At 34.2% G+C, this 19231-nt stretch overlaps 1 protein-coding gene across 3 annotated transcripts in view; it reads left to right on the top strand.

Annotated features, from left to right (window-relative positions):
• Positions 1-14641, top strand: part of Slc2a2 (solute carrier family 2 member 2) — a 28797-nt gene extending 14156 nt beyond the window's left edge. For all 3 annotated transcript variants that reach the window (XM_010632398.1, XM_010632399.1, XM_010632401.1), the window contains 7 exons: positions 1552-1667; positions 2733-2895; positions 3403-3590; positions 5812-5916; positions 10637-10738; positions 11431-11634; positions 11721-14641. In XM_010632398.1, coding sequence (XP_010630700.1) covers positions 1552-1667; positions 2733-2895; positions 3403-3590; positions 5812-5916; positions 10637-10738; positions 11431-11634; positions 11721-11921 — 1079 coding nt within the window. In that variant the 3' untranslated portion in view covers positions 11922-14641. The remainder of the gene's footprint in view (positions 1-1551; positions 1668-2732; positions 2896-3402; positions 3591-5811; positions 5917-10636; positions 10739-11430; positions 11635-11720) is intronic.
• The last annotated feature ends 4590 nt before the right edge of the window (positions 14642-19231 follow it).

Genomic DNA, 19231 nt, shown 5'->3' with positions numbered 1-19231 from the left:
TCCAAGAGAATTAAAAGAATCATATCACAGTGATATATGTGCACCTATGTTTATAGCGGCACAGTTTGTAATAGCTAAAACTTGGAAACAGCCCATTTGCCCATCAGTGGGAAACTGGATAAAGATGTGGTTTTTCTATAAAATGGAACATTACTCAGCCATAAAGAATAAGAAGTTAGATTCATTTTAGGAAAATGGATACATGTTGAGGATATACTCCTAAGTGAAATAAATGTCACACATGTGTAAATACCAAATAGTTTCTCTGATGTGAATAAACTATAATAGTATATAAGATCCTAATGAAATAACTGACAATGTGAAATGGGAAGAAAAGGGCTAAAGGTGTAGGGAAAGTGGGAAGGGTAGGGGAAATGGAATAAAGCAAAAGAAAAAAATATGAGAAAATGAAAGAAATGGAAATAAAGTGATTGTAAATGGGGATGGGAGGAGCGGGTGAAGGGAGGGCAGGGGCAAGAGGAAAAGATGAGAACCAAGACCTGTCATGTAAAGGTACAAGATCCCAATAATGAGTGTAACTGTACTGTATACCTAAAAAATACCAACAAACTCAATGAGGAAAAAAAAACTCTGCAGAAGTACAGATGCCATATCAATAAATATTCATTTGAGATATAAGAACAATTTGAAGCACACACATACATACACAACACACACAAGGAGAGAGGAAGAAAGAGAGAAATATTTGCCAAAAGGATCATTTACATAAAGATCACCCACTTATGTGTGATAGATAAGCATAATCTAAGAAAAACTCTGGAAGATCATTTTTAAATTCTTTAAAAACTTTCAAACAACAGTCAGCAAATACTAGAAACACCACCATTTCCAAAATGACTGATTATATATGTACTTAAGAAAGTTACAAGAGGAAGAATGACCTAGCACTTTAATTTTCCATATTCATTCAAGCATCAAAAGTGTTCTTTCAAATAAAATCTTTTCTGATGCCCCCAATATTTGAACTGAACAGAGAAACTAGGTTGCTCTGATTTGAAGATCTGGGAAAAGGGTTCTTGAGTTCCTTAACCTCTTCCACCTTTCTACAGTCCCATCACCACCTCAACAGTGTTTGTGAAACACCTTCTCATAGTGGAGATTTGGTTAGGGCTCCCAGTTGTCACAGTAACACTGCTTTATAACATCCATATACTGTGATTTGGGACAAACCACTTCTCACCTCTGTCAAGAGGTTGGCCTATGGAAGCTCTAATTTTTTTTCAATCTCTTTCTCAAGGCAGTCTGAGCCATCATCCCATTAACTAAATAGACATACATTTTTTTTAAACTAAAACATCATGAAAATTTGTTAAATATATGAATAACCATTTCTTTCTATTAATATTTAGAGTTGATCAACAAAAAAATTTTTTTTGTATAAACTGCATTTTTGGCAGAGGACAAGGGCTCTTTTTTCCAAGGGACTCAGGATGGGATTTTCAGTCAGGATATTGACTGTATTTAAACCAAATTGTTGTTGTTAAAATATCTCTGGATGCACTTTAACATTTATATTCATGTTTTATTCAGGGCTAATTTCAGGGCTGGTTCCAATGTACATCGGTGAAATTGCTCCAACCTCGCTCAGGGGTGCACTTGGCACTCTTCACCAGCTGGCCATTGTCACAGGCATTCTTATCAGTCAGGTAAAAATTCCTCTTCCCCTGCTTTACCCATCTTCTACTTTGTCTACTGTCTCCCTCCCTGACTGAGTCCTCCCGCTGTAAACCAGCACAGTTTAAAGAAGAAAGAAAAAGCCCATCCCAATAGTGCGGTAGTGGAGGTGGTAAGAGACAAAGACTTTTTGAATCAAAGGTCAGTTGTTGCCCCTTCTCACTTTTCTCCTAGAAGTTGCAGGTGGATTGGCACTCGAGGTGAAGCTTCCAATACTACTCCAGAATTAAATTATTACATTTAGATTTCAAGGAATAGGAACCTTCAAAGTTTTGACTGCCTGGGTTTCCTTTGTTTTGAGCATCTTACCTGGAAATGTAGTACATAGACAAGTCAGAGAAGCCCTTGTTCAGCTGACTCTATCCTTTTCCTTCTTCCTTTTGGTCTCAGAGAGTGTTTGGAAGCCTACATGCATGATCCAGAAGGAAGCACATGGATCACTGTAATTGGGATCATAAAGCTGATTCTGATCCAGGAATTGTTCTACGAAATCCATTTTATTTAACCTAAGAAAGACTTTTAAAGCAAAGCCTTAAAGTTATGCATGATTTTAATCCTATTTTTCATATGATTTCAACCATAATTCTGTAAGGTTGCCTGGAGACTACAACCATATGTTGCTTTAGATATCAAATGTGTTTTTTTTAATTGGGTCTAATTGGAGTTAATGAAAACAAGGCTAGATGAATTATTTGTCAAAAAAAATTGTCCCTAATTTGGTGAAGGTAAAATACACTATAAATAGTTTCCACCTTATACTTTATGAACTGATGTTGTAATTAATTACTTTTTTTATAATGGTACTGGGGAATGAACCAAAGGCTTTCACACTGATCTGCAATTCCAACCCTCCCCCCTCTTTTTTTTTGAGACAAAGTCTCACCATGTTACTAAATTCAAACTCCTACCTTAGCCTCCCAGAGTGCTTGCCTAGATGGTATTAGGATTAAATAGCCAATGTACTTTTACAACAAATTGTTGTAGAAGGCAGACCTAAAGTGTTTTACAGCTGATATGCTTCCTCCTTCTCTTCCTAGATTATTGGCCTTGACTTTATCCTGGGCAATCAAGATCTGTGGCACATTCTGCTTGGCCTATCTGCTGTGCCAGCTCTTCTGCAGTCTCTGTTATTAATCTTCTGTCCAGAAAGCCCCAGGTATCTTTACATCAAGTTGGAAGAGGAAGTCAAAGCTAAGAAAAGTAAGTCTGTAGGTGATTTTTCTTTCATCCTATTGTTTTGAAACTATCAGCTAATACAAAATAGTGTATGCAAATGGTTGCTCATGAAATCAATTTCTGTGCCTGCCAAATGAAGTCAGAGATCACATAGAGGAGAATATGCAAAAATCACTTTGATAGGGCTTCCACAAACCAGCTCACACCCATAAACCTTTAATAGGACTGGTGCATACCATCTCATACCCACACCTAAGCCAGAAACCCACCTGCAGGGTATTAGACCTAACCAGAGGCTTCCAAAAGATTTTCTAGTATTATGCTATGCTAACAAGGATCATAGGCTTCTCTGATATGAAAGTGTTGTGTTTTAAAATATAGAGCATCATTTAACAAAAAAGATTTCCAATGGCCATGCTATTAGGTAATACAAAGAAACATGCACAATTGTAGCTCTTTCATGAACGTGATAAAAATAAATGTATTCTCATTTCACCTGGGTTGTCTCAACTTGATCGTTTTGGGGGACAGGCTTGAAAAGACTCAGAGGAAGTAATGATGTCACCAAAGACATGAATGAGATGAAAAAGGAAAAAGAAGAAGCATCAAGTGAGCAGAAAGTTTCTGTGATTCAACTCTTCACCAATCCCAGCTATCGACAGCCTATGATAGTGGCGTTGATGCTGCACATGGCTCAGCAATTTTCTGGGATCAATGCAGTAAGTTTAAGGACACCTTATAACTTTAGGAAAGTAAATAAAATTAATACAGAGAAGGAAGTGTAAGTTTAAATGACTAAAAAGACACATTAAAATATTGACACCAGATGCTACTATAATAAATATATATTAAATGATAATAAATTTTCCTTGCTTTGCTTCCATGGCTTTCTAAAATTAACTCACGATGTATTTAAAAAGTCAAAAATCAATACTACTTTATTTCTATTGATCAAGGTAAAAGTCATAAAAAACAAAGAAGGAGAAAGAGAGTAAATATACTTCTTCAAAAAAAAACCTAAATTTCATGATACTTCAAGAGTTAAATATAAAATTATGGATTTCTAAGAATATGTATGGACAGAAAGAAGTCCATGGTTCCCTTTATTTATTTAAATGAAGTAATGAATATGACATGCAAAGTGCAATTTCTTTCCATAAAAAAAACTTCCACTTTGGGAAGACAGCACAACCAATAGAATGAAATAGGTGAGTATGGCAGAAAAGATATGACTGAAAAATATGCTGAGTATTAAACCATTAGCTTTTAGTTTCTAAATTGAAACCCCTGCATCATGTAGATTAAATGGTCCTACTGGCAATTAGCCACTGGAAGAGGAAAAACAAAGCACTTAAGAAACTAAGTAAAGAAAATCAGTCTGTTTTATTTATGTCAAAAATATGGACTGGGCTTCTATATAGTGAGCCACAAGACACTCTGGGGGTGAAGGATGAATGAGTAGAGTCTTGGGGTAAGCAAATAATATAATTCCACACCTGTAATCCCACCACTTGGGAGGCTGAGTCAGGAGGTGTGACATGAATTCAAAGGCAGCCTGGGCTCTATCCTGAGTTCAAGGCCAGCCTGAACTACATACTGAGATCCTGTCTCAAAAAAATAAAAGTAAAAATAATTCCCATCAGTTGAAGCAAAAGGATATTTGAAATGATTCTCATTCTACAAATAAAATACTTCTATGGTCTCCATCCTCATTTAAGAGATCCCTTTTGAGAATCACAGACAAAATTCATATCTTCTGTTGGACCTCTCTGCCTGTATACCTAATGGCACAATACTTACTCCTTCTGAACTTCCTACTTCAACTTCCATCTCAGTGTCTGACTTAAAGAGACAGTGAAGAAATCTTTAAACTGAGGCTTTTGAACAAACATTGGTGAAATAGCGTACATTGCAAGCCATTGCTGGCATAACATAATCTGTCAGTCCTGCAAGAGAAGGAATCAGGTCAGCAACAGGACATTTTAGGTGGGAAAAGAACGACAGATGATGACAGAATGACAAAAGATGACAATGATCCAAAAGACTGTTAGAAATAAATGTAGCTAATTTTTTTTCCTATTAGCAAGGTTGTGAAGTCATTTCTCCATCAGTATCGAGATGAGTAGAAAATTCTGGACCAAATTCAATAGCAGCCAGAGCTCTTATACACACTGGTGAAGGTACAAAATTGTCATAACTTCTTCGCACAAGTGTTTGGCAGAGTCTAGCAAAGCAGAGTATGTGCATATGCTATGGCCCAGCAGTTCTTTCACGAGGCATAAAAACACATATATACCACCAAAAGAACTGTTGGCAGCACTATTCATAATCATCCCAAGTGGAAGCAACCTAAATAGTCATCAGAAGTAGCATGGGTGACTGAATTACAGATTTAAAACAAAATGCTATATAGTAATGGAAATGAGCAGTCTACAAATATATACAACAGTAAAGATAATTCTTACATAGGTAATATTAAGCACAAGAAGCCAACCACAAAATAGTACATATTATGTGTTTCTGTTTTTGTCAAGTATAAGGCAAGGCAAACTTTATCTATGATGTAAGATACTGAAAGAGTGATTTCCCTAAGACATATAGAGAGACTCCATAGAGCTGTAAATGATTTATTTCTTGATCTGAGTGCTAGTTACACAGTTCCTTCAAATTAAGTAACCTGTACACTTATGATATATGTATGTTTTATATGTTATCCTTCAACAAAAGTTTAGAAATTAAAAGAATTTTCAAAAGCAGTAAGAGTTTCAGATAAATATAAGGAGGAATTTTAAACAGTCAGAAGTTGTAAACACTAAAAGAAGTATAGGTTCTTTGAGAGGGTATAGAAACATATAAAAACAAGCAACCTAAAACATTTCTTGCTTTAAATATACCAATGCAAGTCTACTTGTTTAAGGTCAATGTGTTTTTACTTTGCAGATCTTTTACTATTCAACCAGCATTTTTCAGACAGCTGGACTCAGCCAGCCTGTTTATGCAACCATTGGAGTTGGCGCCATCAACATGGTTTTCACTGCTCTCTCTGTAAGTCAATACCCAAATAAACACTCTGTTTCTTCCTTGGTCTGGAATGGGGAAAATAATTTGTAACCTAAAAGTGATCAATTACTTTTTTCCATGTAACCTGGGTGTGTAGACCTCGCGGGAGAGGTCTTCTCTGTGAGTAAGCCAACCAGTGCACTGAGATGAGTCATAACTGAGTAAATGGTCCACTTCCCCACTCAGTCACTCACTGATGAATTAATAATTCACTGAGAGGCACAGGGGACTTTCTCTGTGTAAATCCATGAGTTCCCTCTCCTTTGCTCTGTATAAACTCTTTAGGATTACCTGAAAGCTTGCCATTTCTATCAATATTGACTAGATTACCATGGATGAAATACTTTCTTATCCTGACGTCTTAGAGAAAAAACTATAAAATAATAAACAATTTCTTCTGTAATAAACATTTAAGACTTTAAGCAGAATTCAACAACTTCAGCAAATTCCTATAATGTTAGATTATCGGGCAAAATCGCAGGTACTTCCCAAAGGTGTAGCTACGAGTGAAGCACAAGAGCGTGCAAAGGAAAACAATCAATAGAGATAGCCTACAGAATGAGAGAAAGGCTTTACTAACCTCTCTTCCTACAAATATGCAGAGTACATAAAGAACTCAAAAAACTTAACACCAAAAATTTAATAGTCCAATCACTAATGACAAATGTATTGAACAAGATACTTCTCAAAAGAATAAGTACAAATGGCTAATATTTGAAAGAAATGATCAACCACTTTAGTCTTGGAAATGCAAATCAAAACTACACTGTGATTCCATCTCATCACAGTGAGACTGATCATCAAGAATACAAAAATACAATAAAGCCTGATGAGAATATGGGAGAAAAACTTTCTACACTCTTAGTGGGAATATAAATTAGTACAGCCATTACAGAAATCAGCATGGAGTTTCCTCAGAAAGTAGAGATACCATTTAATTCAGCTTTGCCACTCCTCAGCATAGTCCTAAAAAGAATTAAAATCAGCAAAATATAGAGATATACCAGCATACCCATGTCTGTGCAGTGCAATTCACAATAAATAAGCTATAGAAGCACCCTAGGTGCACATCAATAGATGAATGAATGAAGGAAAAAAATACACACACACACACACACATCTATTATTCAGGCATAAAAAAGAGTGAAATCACATTGGAATCGTGAAAGAAAATGGATAAAACCAGAAATCATCCTGTTAAGTTAAATAAGTCAGACTCATGCAGTCAAATATTACGTTTCCTCTTTTAAGGAGCCTAGTAGGGAAAAGAGAAGTGAAGATGACATGAGAGTAGGAGGGAGATATTAGAAAAGAGGGAAGGGATCAGGGGCAGGGTAAGAAAAGGGGAAAGAGAGTGAGGGAAAATTAACAAAGTATATTACATAGCTGGGGATTTAGCTCCATGGCACTGAGCATGCCTAGCAAATGCAAGGTCCTGAGTTCAATCCCCAGGACCAAGAAAAAAATAAAACAAACTATGTTGTGTGCATGTACAAATATGCCAAAATAAGGCCTACTAATCTGCACAATTATGCACTAATAAAAAAGAAAAATAAAAAATAATACTGTATGTGAGAGCATGGGGGTTGAATTAGCATAACACTAGAAATGTATTGTTTTTTCTACAAAAGAGATTATATATTCTACTTTAAGTCAAAAATCTTCTAGAAGTAATGATCTGATATATTGACAATAATAATGAACATGATCTAAAAACTAAAATTAAAAAATGAAGATGAAAATTTATGAGCTAAAGTAATTAGTTTAAAATGATAATTGGGCTAATTTTTAGCTTTGAATACAAAATGCATAAAATGCTTATCCTTTTCAATTTTGGTCATGATACTATACTGTATTTTAGCTCCTTGTTTTTCATTGTCTTCATACATACTTTTAACTATTTCTTTAACATGGTCAATAAATTGCAGCCTGGCTACCTAGACCAAAACATGTTTGTCCAGAGTACATTAAACAGTGCTGGACCTTGGAAAGAGAAAGAACAAACAGAATGCTAATGTCTCTATACACATGACTTTAGAGGTAATGCTCTTGAAGCCAAAAGGCTACTATGAATCAAGGAGGGCTGGTATTATCAGGATGCATTCCAAGGGACTCTGCCTTTTTTGTCTCCTAGAATATTTTTTTAATTTTAAATTGAATTTATTGGTACATTCTAGGTAGAAAGTACAGTTCCATTCATTACTGGGATCTTGTACCTTTACATGCCAGGTCTTGGTTCTCATTTTTTCCCCTTGTCCTTGCCCTCCCTTCACCCCCTCCTCCCCTCCCCACCTTCAAACACTTTAATTCCATTTTTACATTTTCTCATATTTTTTTCCTTTTCCCTTATTCCCCTTTCCCTATCCTTCTCACTGTCCCTACACCTTTGGTCCTTTTCTTCCTATTTCACATTGCTAATTGCCTCGTTAGGATCTTAAGTACTATTTTAGTTTTTCACACCAGAGAAACTATTTGGTATTTGCATATGTGTGACTTATTTATTTCACTTAGGAGTATATCCTCAAAATGTACCCATTTACCTATGAATGAATCTACTTTGTCATTCTTTATGGCTGAGTAATATTCCATTTTAGAGAAAAACCACATCTTCTTTATCCAGTTTCCAACTGATGGGCAGATGGGCTGTTTCCAAGTTTTAGCTATTACAAACTGTGCCGCTACAAACATGGGTGTGCATATATCACTGTTCCTAGAATATTTTTACAAATTTTATTTCAACACATTTTATAATACAGAGATTTGTTATTAAAATATGAAGGCTTACTGTATAAAACAACAAGTTGTCAAGAATGAGTAAACCAACTCCTGAGAAAATCTAAAGTAGAAACTTCTGCAGAAATTCATTTTTCCACTTCACACCCAACTTTGTTGGAATGAGTTGTTTTATTTATGTGTCAATAATTATTTTAAATGTACCTTTTTTAGAGCTCATCCCTTGATTATGTGACTTTTTGAGTGGTAAGTGCATAATTAAAAATAATCAGTTCTAATTATCTCATTAACCCTCAAAACTACAGGTAACATTTTCAAATTTTCTGAAAAGTTGTTTTAAATTTCAACAAGTACAAAAAAGGACTACTGAAGACACCTAGTTTTTCTGCCTCCAATTAACCGATGTTACCAACCAAATAAATATATGCAAATAGGAATCTGCACTGATAATATATTAGTGCTTCTCCAACTTAGAAGCAATATAATCTTTTTTTTTTTTTCGGAATGAGTGTTTGGGAAAAGATATACACTTTCCTAACTTCCCACTGAATTATGTTCCACATTAATGAGTTAGTAGAACTATAGAAAGATGACTGCTGGGGAGAACCAGGGGCTACCAACTCCATCTAGGTACTTGGCATCTGACTGATGCATGCATATGGTCTGGGGCAAAGACAAGGGTTGTAATCAGGTTGATGCCTCAAGCCCCTGATCATGTCCTCCCATTGTCATGTGCATTCCTGAGTGCAAACCCAGCCTCAAGGACAGAGTCTGACTCATTTTTCAAGGCACCTCACTTTAGAGTTTATTACCCAATTAACTAATTTCATAGAAACATTTTTATTTTCCTGGTAGCTTGACATGGAATCATCAAGTCAATTTCAATCTCATAATTAGTCAAATGAATGAGAAATTTTATGAATTTGAGAAAGATTTTTTTCCCACTTCCTTCTCAGTAATTAAATGTAAGCTCTTTGCCTACCATCCTTTCTGAACTGATTTGGAACTCTGATATGAATGAGATAAAAAGAACTTTCACAGTAGGTAAAATGTTTTTCAGGTATCTTTAGAACCAGGGCTCACCTTACTAAGGATATTGGGTTGCTACTGATTTTCTAGTAGACTGATGAGCCTAACCAATTTCCCTATTGAAGTGAGAAATTATGACAGGTGTAAGTGTATGTCAGTGTGTGTGTGTGTGTGTGTGTGTTGTGGGAGGGCAGTCTTGGTCATATTCAATGGATCAGACAGGCAAGAGTCTATTCAATAAACATTGATCATGGCTAGCCATGAATCTTAACCATTAATGCGAAAATTCACAGATTCAAAGGAATCAATGATATATTTCCTTAATTAGAATAAGAAAGTACTCTCTTTGATTTCAGCAATTTTCAAATATATAGTTCAACACCAACACCACACACACTTAAGTACACCAGAAAAATTTAGACCTATTTTACTACAATGATCAAATTCAGTATGTTGCCAGATAAGTGGTCATAATTTGATTTTATCAAACAGTGAGACCATCAGATGAGATTACTGGCCCTGAGAAGAGTTGCCCTGTTTCAGACCCCTGTAGCGCACAACACCTTTGTAACAACATAAGCATCAGAATAAAATTAATGTCATTTTTATTGTAGATCTATTTGAAGAGACTCAAGACATACAGCTTCTGACTACTGTATAAAGGGGATAATTCTATAGTGGGGGTAACACTGTGATTCTAACTCTAAATTGGCCTGTTTAAATCCATGTGACCCAATTAATACTTGTTCACTGAGAGTACTTCTGCTACCTGGGGCAAAAGTCACTCTCCACCTAGTCTCATATCCATAATGTGGAATAACAGTCCTACTTCTTTCCCACCATATAAATTAAAATGACCTTGTTATCAGTTAAAATAACTCAAATATGAAGACAATGTATTGTTGTTCCTACAACAGACATATTATTTTTTTAATGTCCCTAGGTATTTCTTGTGGAAAAGGCAGGACGACGCTCTCTGTTTCTAATCGGAATGAGTGGAATGTTTTTCTGTGCCATCTTCATGTCAGTGGGACTTGTTCTGCTGGTGAGTTTGGTGCCTGAACTGATAATTTTGGTCACCACATGACAACATCTCTGTGCTCCAAGTTAAAGGTCTTCATAGGTCAAAAACATGAAACTTACTTATGAAATAAAGCCAAAGGAACAGTACATAGGTCAAAGGTCCAAGGTAAAGAAAATAGGAACTAGTTTCTTGGCATTAAAGACTGAATATCAGCATGTTACTTATGCTTGTTGTCCAGGAAAGAGGAAATACGGTTAGAGAATAGGCTCTGGGGTCAGTCCCAACTGAGCTCTAATGCTGATTCTGTCACCTGGATGACTTTGTGACCCTGGGAAGGTACCTGAAATTTCTACCAGGCTAGAGTCCTCATCCATCACTTTACAGGGAATCAGACACCTTCTCTAGCCACCTTAGTATATGCAAGAGTAAAGGATACTGGATCTTTGCCTTGACTTTCACAGGAAGAAAATGACTAAGAATCAAATAAAGTCTTAATCCAGAGGATTGCCTATAGTGGAATTCAAAGGATTTAAGAATGATTCAGACTAGAATAACATGTCCCAAGACTGGAATAACTGGCACTTGATTGAACACAAACGTATTAGTAGAAGAGCTATGTCCACCTCTGAAATCTGTGAGAAGCTACTTAACTAAATGAACAGTAGTCAATGATCCTGGCCTCACTTTTATTCCTGTTTTGCTTTTTTTTTTAGGATAAGTTTGCTTGGATGAGTTATGTGAGCATGTCAGCCATCTTTCTCTTTGTCAGTTTCTTTGAAATTGGACCAGGCCCCATCCCTTGGTTCATGGTGGCTGAGTTCTTCAGCCAAGGACCACGCCCAACAGCTTTAGCTCTGGCTGCATTCAGCAACTGGGCTTGCAATTTCATTATAGCTTTGTGTTTCCAGTACATTGCGGTAAGTGGCTCAACACTGTGTAAATTTACTGAACAGAACACAAGTCAAATAGCTGCTAATTGTAATTCTGTGCTTGCTTTTTCCAGGATTTCTGTGGACCTTATGTGTTTTTCCTCTTTGCTGGAGTGGTCCTGGCCTTTACTCTGTTTACATTTTTTAAAGTTCCAGAAACCAAGGGAAAGTCTTTTGAGGAAATTGCTGCAGAATTCCGGAAAAAGAGTGGTTCAGCCCAAAGGTCAAAAGCTCATGTAGAAATGGAATTCCTTAGAGCTACAGGGACTGTGTAAAGAAAACCTGGTTTTCTATATGAACCATACAGGAAGGAAATTATATATTTTTAATGATTCTTTGAGAAGTTTATACACATATTTCAAAGTATTATTTTATTTTTTAAAGAGTTGTATTGGCTCTGATCAGAAATGTCAACAAATGTTACCAAGGAAAGTATTTTTTTAACTTAGAGACTCTATTTTTGGTGGTTGGACTTTATACTTAAGTAAATAAAAAGGCTAACTAGCATGTTCTGGTACCCTAAAGGATGTTCTAACCTTCTTAGTCCTATTCTATATTACAGTGTTCCCCTTGAAGAACTTTTAGTATATTATTGGTTCATTAAATGGGTGACAGGAAACCCTAAGATACAACTAATATTTATGTATTTAAATATGCTTAATTTGTAATTTGCTGACCCACAGATATCATACTAAAGGAGATAAGGCTAGTGGCAGTAAGATTCACATTAAAATTAACTTTTCTCTTTCTCTTACTCAGCTTCTGTTTTGTTTGTTAGAATTTGTACTTTGTTTAGCATTTTATTTTTCTGTATTCTCTTGCAGAACAGTTTACTGAATATGACAAAATATGTTAATGAAGAAAAACATTTATTTTTGGTAGCTACCAAAAATTTTCCTATACTCAGAAGAAAAACAAAAGAATTCTTTTTTTGGTTAATGACCAGTTTTTACAAGACTAAACACTTAGAAGGTTTTACCTGGCCACATGTCCAAGATTGGATTGGATTATCAGTATTAATATCTTTTACAAAACCATGTTAAATCATTGCTGCTCACTCTTTAGGTTATATTTTGTTTTGCTCTTTAGCATAGCCTGGTTTGCCTGAGCTGTGTTACAAAATACATTCAATCATTAGTAAGGTCTTTTGTATATTGCCCCAAACCTCAATATATTGGATCAATCTAATTTAGAGACATTTGAAGCAAAGGATTGCCTTTCTTTAAAAAACTATTTTCTGAATTAGCATGGTTCAAAACACGTCAAAGAGGTAGGGCTTCAAAATTTTGAAGTATGGGCTCCTGAAACCATAAATATTCAACTTCACACTTGACCAAAATCCCTATTTGATTTTCCTGAAAATACCATGTTCCCTAACACAGATAATAATTATCCCCTTGGACATAGTTTCCATCCAAACTATTCTATTGCTGTTACTAACAGGTATTGTATGACACCAATAGAGTAGGCACAATTCTAAGTACCTTGACACACATGCACAAATTGAAAATACACAGATGATTAAATAGACTTTAACTTAGAGTAAACTTTACAAATATGGAAGAATAGTTCTGGTGAACATCAAAGGCTTAGCAGGGCACTAAAGCTGTCTTCAGACTGCTTTCCCCACAAAGTGGAACACTGAATCAATCTTCTTTATGTTTGCTTTAATATACATTGAAGAAAACCATTTTTTAACAGTACTTTTTAAAAATTAAAGAAAAGCTCAAAGAATGCTTGCTTTTTAAATTTTCTTCTTTCTCTTGGTTAAAGTTGCTCACATGCAGTTTGGCAGTAGAAACATTATGGAATTATTTCTTTTCACTTTGATTAATTTTTTTCCCTTGGGCCAACTTAGAACCATTTTCACTTGCTACTTCAGGAAACAAAGTGAGCATAAATACTTCAAGAGCTCTTTGGGCTAGACTGTGAATGCTAGACAGAAATACAGAGACTGAGGAGGGGAGGAGTAGCAAAATGTTCCTGGGTGGCTCCTGTTCCCTATTTCACAATGCTAATGGCCTTTGAGAAGTCAGTCCAGTGTTAGTTACAATCATAAAGGAATTTGCCACATTATAAGGGATGAATGTAGTTTATCTCAAATCACTATTCTTGGTCTCATTTACTAAAAGAATATAGTAGTAAGGGTTTTTAAAAAAGTGTCCCAAAGACCACTTTTAAGTTCTAGTTAGTTATTTTGACTGACTCACAAATGCCAGATATTCAGAGCCTGAAGTTTTTTTCCTCCATGTAATAATGTAAGTACCTTTCATTTTCATTCCATGATTTTTTCCTGGAAAAGAGTCATCCTTTATATTTATCAGAAATTGGTTCCAGAACCCCATAATAACCCTGCAGATACCAAAATTCTCAAAGGAGTAGTATTTACATATAACCTACATAAATCCTCCTGTATATTTGGTATTATCTCTAGATTACTTATAAGACAATGTAAATGCACTGTGAAAATAGTTGTCACATTGTTTTGTTTTGTTTAGGGAATAATGACAACAAAATATCTGTACATGTTCAGTACAGATGAAATTAAAAATGTTTCAGTCCACGGTTATAGAAACCACTCAAACCAACAGCTTTTTTTATGTTGAAAATAAAAATAAATACTGAGGATAAACGAGAAGACAATAAAGCTTATATAAGGACCAAAGAACTAGTTTAACAAAATAAAAACCCCTAGGTGTTCAACAGTATATTTTATAGTAAATAAAAATAGCACCATTTAGATATGAACTTAGAAAAGTTAGATATGAACTTGAACACTTAATATCTAAGTATGATTTTTTTGTGAAAGTATTTTCATACTCTAAAACCAATGTGATTTTTCTTTTAGCAAGTTCAGAGTATGATTAGACTTCTTGGTCTGGCCACTCACCTGCTGCATCTGGCTGTTGCCCACTGTCTTGACTTCCAGCAAAGGGTATTTTTAAATTTTACTTCCCACTTTCCTCTACCACTGTGCTCTGAGATACCAGTAAAACGTTAATACACACACACAAACACACACACACACACACACACACACACACACACACTTCAAGGAGCTCACAGTGCAATGATGAGTTCAGGAAAACCATCCCATCTGGGTCTTATGACCTTTCATGAACCAGGTTCATGGAAAATCAGCACAATATTACCTACCTCAGACAACTGTCTTGAAGACTAAGCATAGAGTATTAAGCATAGTGCCTGGTATAAAGGAAATGCTCAGTAAATGTTACCTAGAATTAATACTCCCAGAAATATTGTTAGGATAAAAGCTTATCATATGTAAGTTAATTGCAAGCTTCCTTTAAATAAAAGTTATTATAAATTCAAGATAATATTTTACTTCAAAATAAGTCTCAAAACAAGGGAATGGTTAAGAATCAGGGGTAGATATTAATCTATCTAATTCCAAAACCCAAATTTGATATTTCCAAGAAAGGCTTTAAGACTTTTTATACTTTAAATTTTGCTTTTGCCTAGGTTATGTTATTTTTCAGGGATCTGTATATAATTTTTTTGGATAATGTTAAATACAAAATAAAATGCTGTGTCCATATATAAATTAACAGGATTACAGGAAGAGACCAAACTTTTTGATAATTCTCAGAAACTGCAAACATGTTATAAACATGTAAACTAATATGTATGCATAAATTCCTTCTTATTGCTAGCTTAACTATTGCATATGTATCAAATAAAACAGTTTTAGGTAATATCTGTGCTTATAGTGTTCTAGGCAGAGATGCTGCATAAACTATAAAATATATATTTTTAAATTACAGTTCTACATTAGTAAACTGGAGGAGAAAACATTTATTGCCAACTACTCTGAGCACTCTATTAGGGTTTTCACTGCTATCTAATTTGGTATGTATTCAAAAGAATTATCATGAAAACACTGGTTTTAGTTAAAGGTACATATACACTGGTGTTTTATGACAATAGTATATTTCTGAGTAATTAACCTTGCTGTATTTTATATAAAAATGGCTACATTATTAAAAAATTAATATTGGTTTATTGTGTGTACAGTGCTTGGTTTTTTTTCTTGTCTCATCGTATTTTCCTTATCCTTCTTTGGGGATAAAATGCGAACTATTTATTTGCATTTGGTGATTTTTTTGGTTAAAATTTGAAAGATAAGTAAAAGTAACTGAAAAGTATAAAATAATTCAATAAATTTTAAATTGATCTCCTATAATCTTTGTTAAAGATTATAACCCCTCCTCTCCATCACCTGTCTTCTTTTAAAAGGAATAAGATTTTAGAAGGGAAAGGAATAAATATGAGAAAAGGAAAAAATGGAAACAAAGTCTTTGTAAATAGGGAGGGGTGGAGGGATTTAAGGGAGGGCAGGGAAATGGGGGAAAACTAAGAACCATAATATATTATGTAAAGATACAAATTCCCAATAATATATATCAGCATATTGTATACCTAAAATGTACCAATAAAATTAAATTTTTAAAATAAAAAATAGTTAAATAGTAAAGAAAATAAAAAGCACTATAAAACAATGGCTGTCAAATTATTGAGTTGATGTCTGAAACTTTACTATGTATTTAAACAACTGAAAAGAGTGTAATTTTTCAGAATATAGTGTATATTGACATTTAAAAAGTACTACAGGGCTGAGGATTTAGTTGAGAGGCACCATGCTTGCCTTACTAGCACAAGGTCCTGAGTTAAATCCCTGGTGCTGGGGAAAAAAATTACTGTGCTTTATTTTTGTACTAAATTTAATTAATTTACATAATTCAGTAATGTGTTACCATCAGTCACTGAAAATAAACAAGATATATTTCTTTTATACATAAGCTTTTCTTATATAAACTTTTTTACGCATATAAAAGCTTTCATCTCTATATGAACACATGTAAATTTTACTTTAACAGTTGGAAATTTTACTCTTCTTAAATTCTATATCTTTATTTCATTTCCCCTAAAGAATTTTATCCTAAACTAATGAAAATATGTGCTTTAAAATATTTTTGAAAATGTTATTATACATACTTACAACAAAAATATCCATAATTTAAATTTAAAATTTTAAAATTTCTTGTGTTTACATAGGTCAAAAGTTTAACTATATTTTTTCTGGATTGAGTTAGCATTTATGATTACTATTAGTATATAACTGATGAAAAAGTTGTACTATGAATCTTAATAAAATTAATATCAAAATTAATGGTATTATTTTAGAAACATTTCAATGAGAGTATGGGCTTATTTATGTTTCAATTAATTCATCTATAAATAGATGGCTGGTTCTTATTACTAAAGTGCTCATGACAAGTTATTACTTACTATTATTATAAACATAAATATTGAAAATCTTGTTTTCACTAATAGATAAGAATGAAAAGAATGCCACTTAATACCATGATCCATTTCTAAGTTAAAGCCAAAAACAATAATAAAGACTAACAATCAAAAATAATTTTCAGGGCTACAGATGTAACTCAATAATGGGGTGCTTCCCAATATGTACAAGACCCTGGGTTCAATCCCCGGTACCCTGTATCTCCAGCAGAAAAACAGCAGCAATCATTATCATAATCATCATCTTCAACAGTCTATCAGCTAATAACTCAAGTTAGCTCTTCTTTAAATTTGTTGAATAAAAAAACTGACAACACAAAAAGATTTGTTATCCAGTTGTTACAATAACACTCTCTCCTCTCCTGGGGGCATTACACCTAAAGGCTTTACTAAGATTGAACAAAAGAATTATACCATCAAATGTTTCACATAGAGGAAGCTTCCTTTACCTGGTATACTCAGAATGGGTTGGGAGAATTTAAATATTATTACTTTTATGCATTTTCATGCATGAATAATAAAATTCATTTAATCACATGCTTTATTTTTTTAAAACCATCAGAGCTCAGATTTAGCTTTTTAGATTTAGATTGTTTAATTCATGAAAAATGTCTGTCATAACCTAGTGGGTAGACTCAGTTCTCATGATCAAGCTACTTTTCTAAATCAGACTCGCTTTCTGACTTAATTTTACAATTCCAGTAAGTATGTTAACATTCATTTCTATAATAACTATCTCGTGTCTGAATTCTCGTTCTTCTATAAGTAAACATAAATGATACATGATACCTGCCAGAAGTCTGTCTCCTGTATTTCTTACAGATGCTTTCTTCATTTTTACAGGTTTTTCCCACCAGAGTAATAATTTGAAAATTACACAGTAAAGTCTGCTAAACACAAGTAGTCACTATCCAATTCTACAACATTCTGTGTACTTGGGCCAAAACATACAATGTCTTACACCATGTTAATTAGATAGGTTTCATATGTAAAATTATTTGTAGATTCCTCTCGTTTGGCATCTCTAAAGGCTTAACTCTCTGGGAAATACACCATAGTGAGAGTTAGGATCCATGAGAATTATACCTTTCTTTTGTGCAGGGGAAGAAGGATGATTATGAAGGAGCCTAATGTCCAACTGTAGACACATATTCGACATGAAATCATATTTTTATCCATAAACAAAGAATGGCATTTCCAACTTTGAAGATAACAATGTAAATCATTCACAAACTAAATACTATGGAGGAGGCTGTGGGAGGGGGTAAGAAGTGAAACTTAGCAGCAGAGCCTAGAAGGACCACCATCCAAACAACAAGTTTGTAAAAGAAAAAAAATGGAAGGAAAGAAATTACCAAAAATACACTATACTAGAATTTTGCTGAACTGAAGACAAAACTAAAGATTGAAAGAGTGTGAGCCAAACAAAATAAACATGGTATAAGATTTTATCATGGAAATTTCAGAACACCAAAAATTAAGAGAATATTATGGCCAATACAAGCATCTAGAAAGGAAAGAGAGGTCACATACAAAGGTACAAATTTATAACATGCAGAGCCTGGACAGTAACTAGAAGCTCAAAGGCTCAGGAGCAATGCCTTCAAAATTTTGAAGAAAAACAATTTTCAACCCAGAACTCTACCTCAGATATATTATCAATTGAATGACCAAAAGTAGAATAAAGATATCACCAGACAAATAAGGGCTCAAATTTTTACTGCTCTTGGGCCTTTTTTCACGAAACTTGTGGAAAGTATATTCTACTAAAAGAGAAAATCATAGGAGAACCCATGGAATTCATCAAAAGGAGAGATACTAAAATAAAGATTCTAGGTGCATAACTGGCATTAGAGCCTAAAAAGCAGCCAAGATTGGACCTAGAAAAGAAGGTTCCAAGGAAAAATAGAACTGAATGATCTGATATGTGTGGTTATATGCAGAATAATTTGGAAGATTTAGAAAAATTAATGAAAAATACATATAAACACATGAAAATATAAAGCAATTATTAATTTCTGGAAAGACACATGGATAGGAAATAGTATAAGAAAGGAGACATAGTGCCCTACATGGCTTGGTAGTGAATAATTACATATGTAATTGCATAAAACATTGAAGGCCAATTACTCCTTATCACAATAAATTGCTGACACAATCAAAACCTATAAAGCAAGAGAAATACCAAGATGAGCCTATATGCCACTATTTTTTCTTTGTGCCACCAAATGTTTTTACCCTTTCCATTGATTTGTGCCTC

This window comes from Fukomys damarensis, unplaced genomic scaffold, assembly GCF_012274545.1.
Source record: "Fukomys damarensis isolate Sample0158 unplaced genomic scaffold, DMR_v1.0_HiC HiC_scaffold_12, whole genome shotgun sequence".
NCBI classification, from domain to species: domain Eukaryota; kingdom Metazoa; phylum Chordata; class Mammalia; order Rodentia; family Bathyergidae; genus Fukomys; species Fukomys damarensis.
The sequence above is the reverse complement of the archived record's forward strand: the minus strand, read 5'-3'. Positions and strand labels throughout refer to the sequence as shown.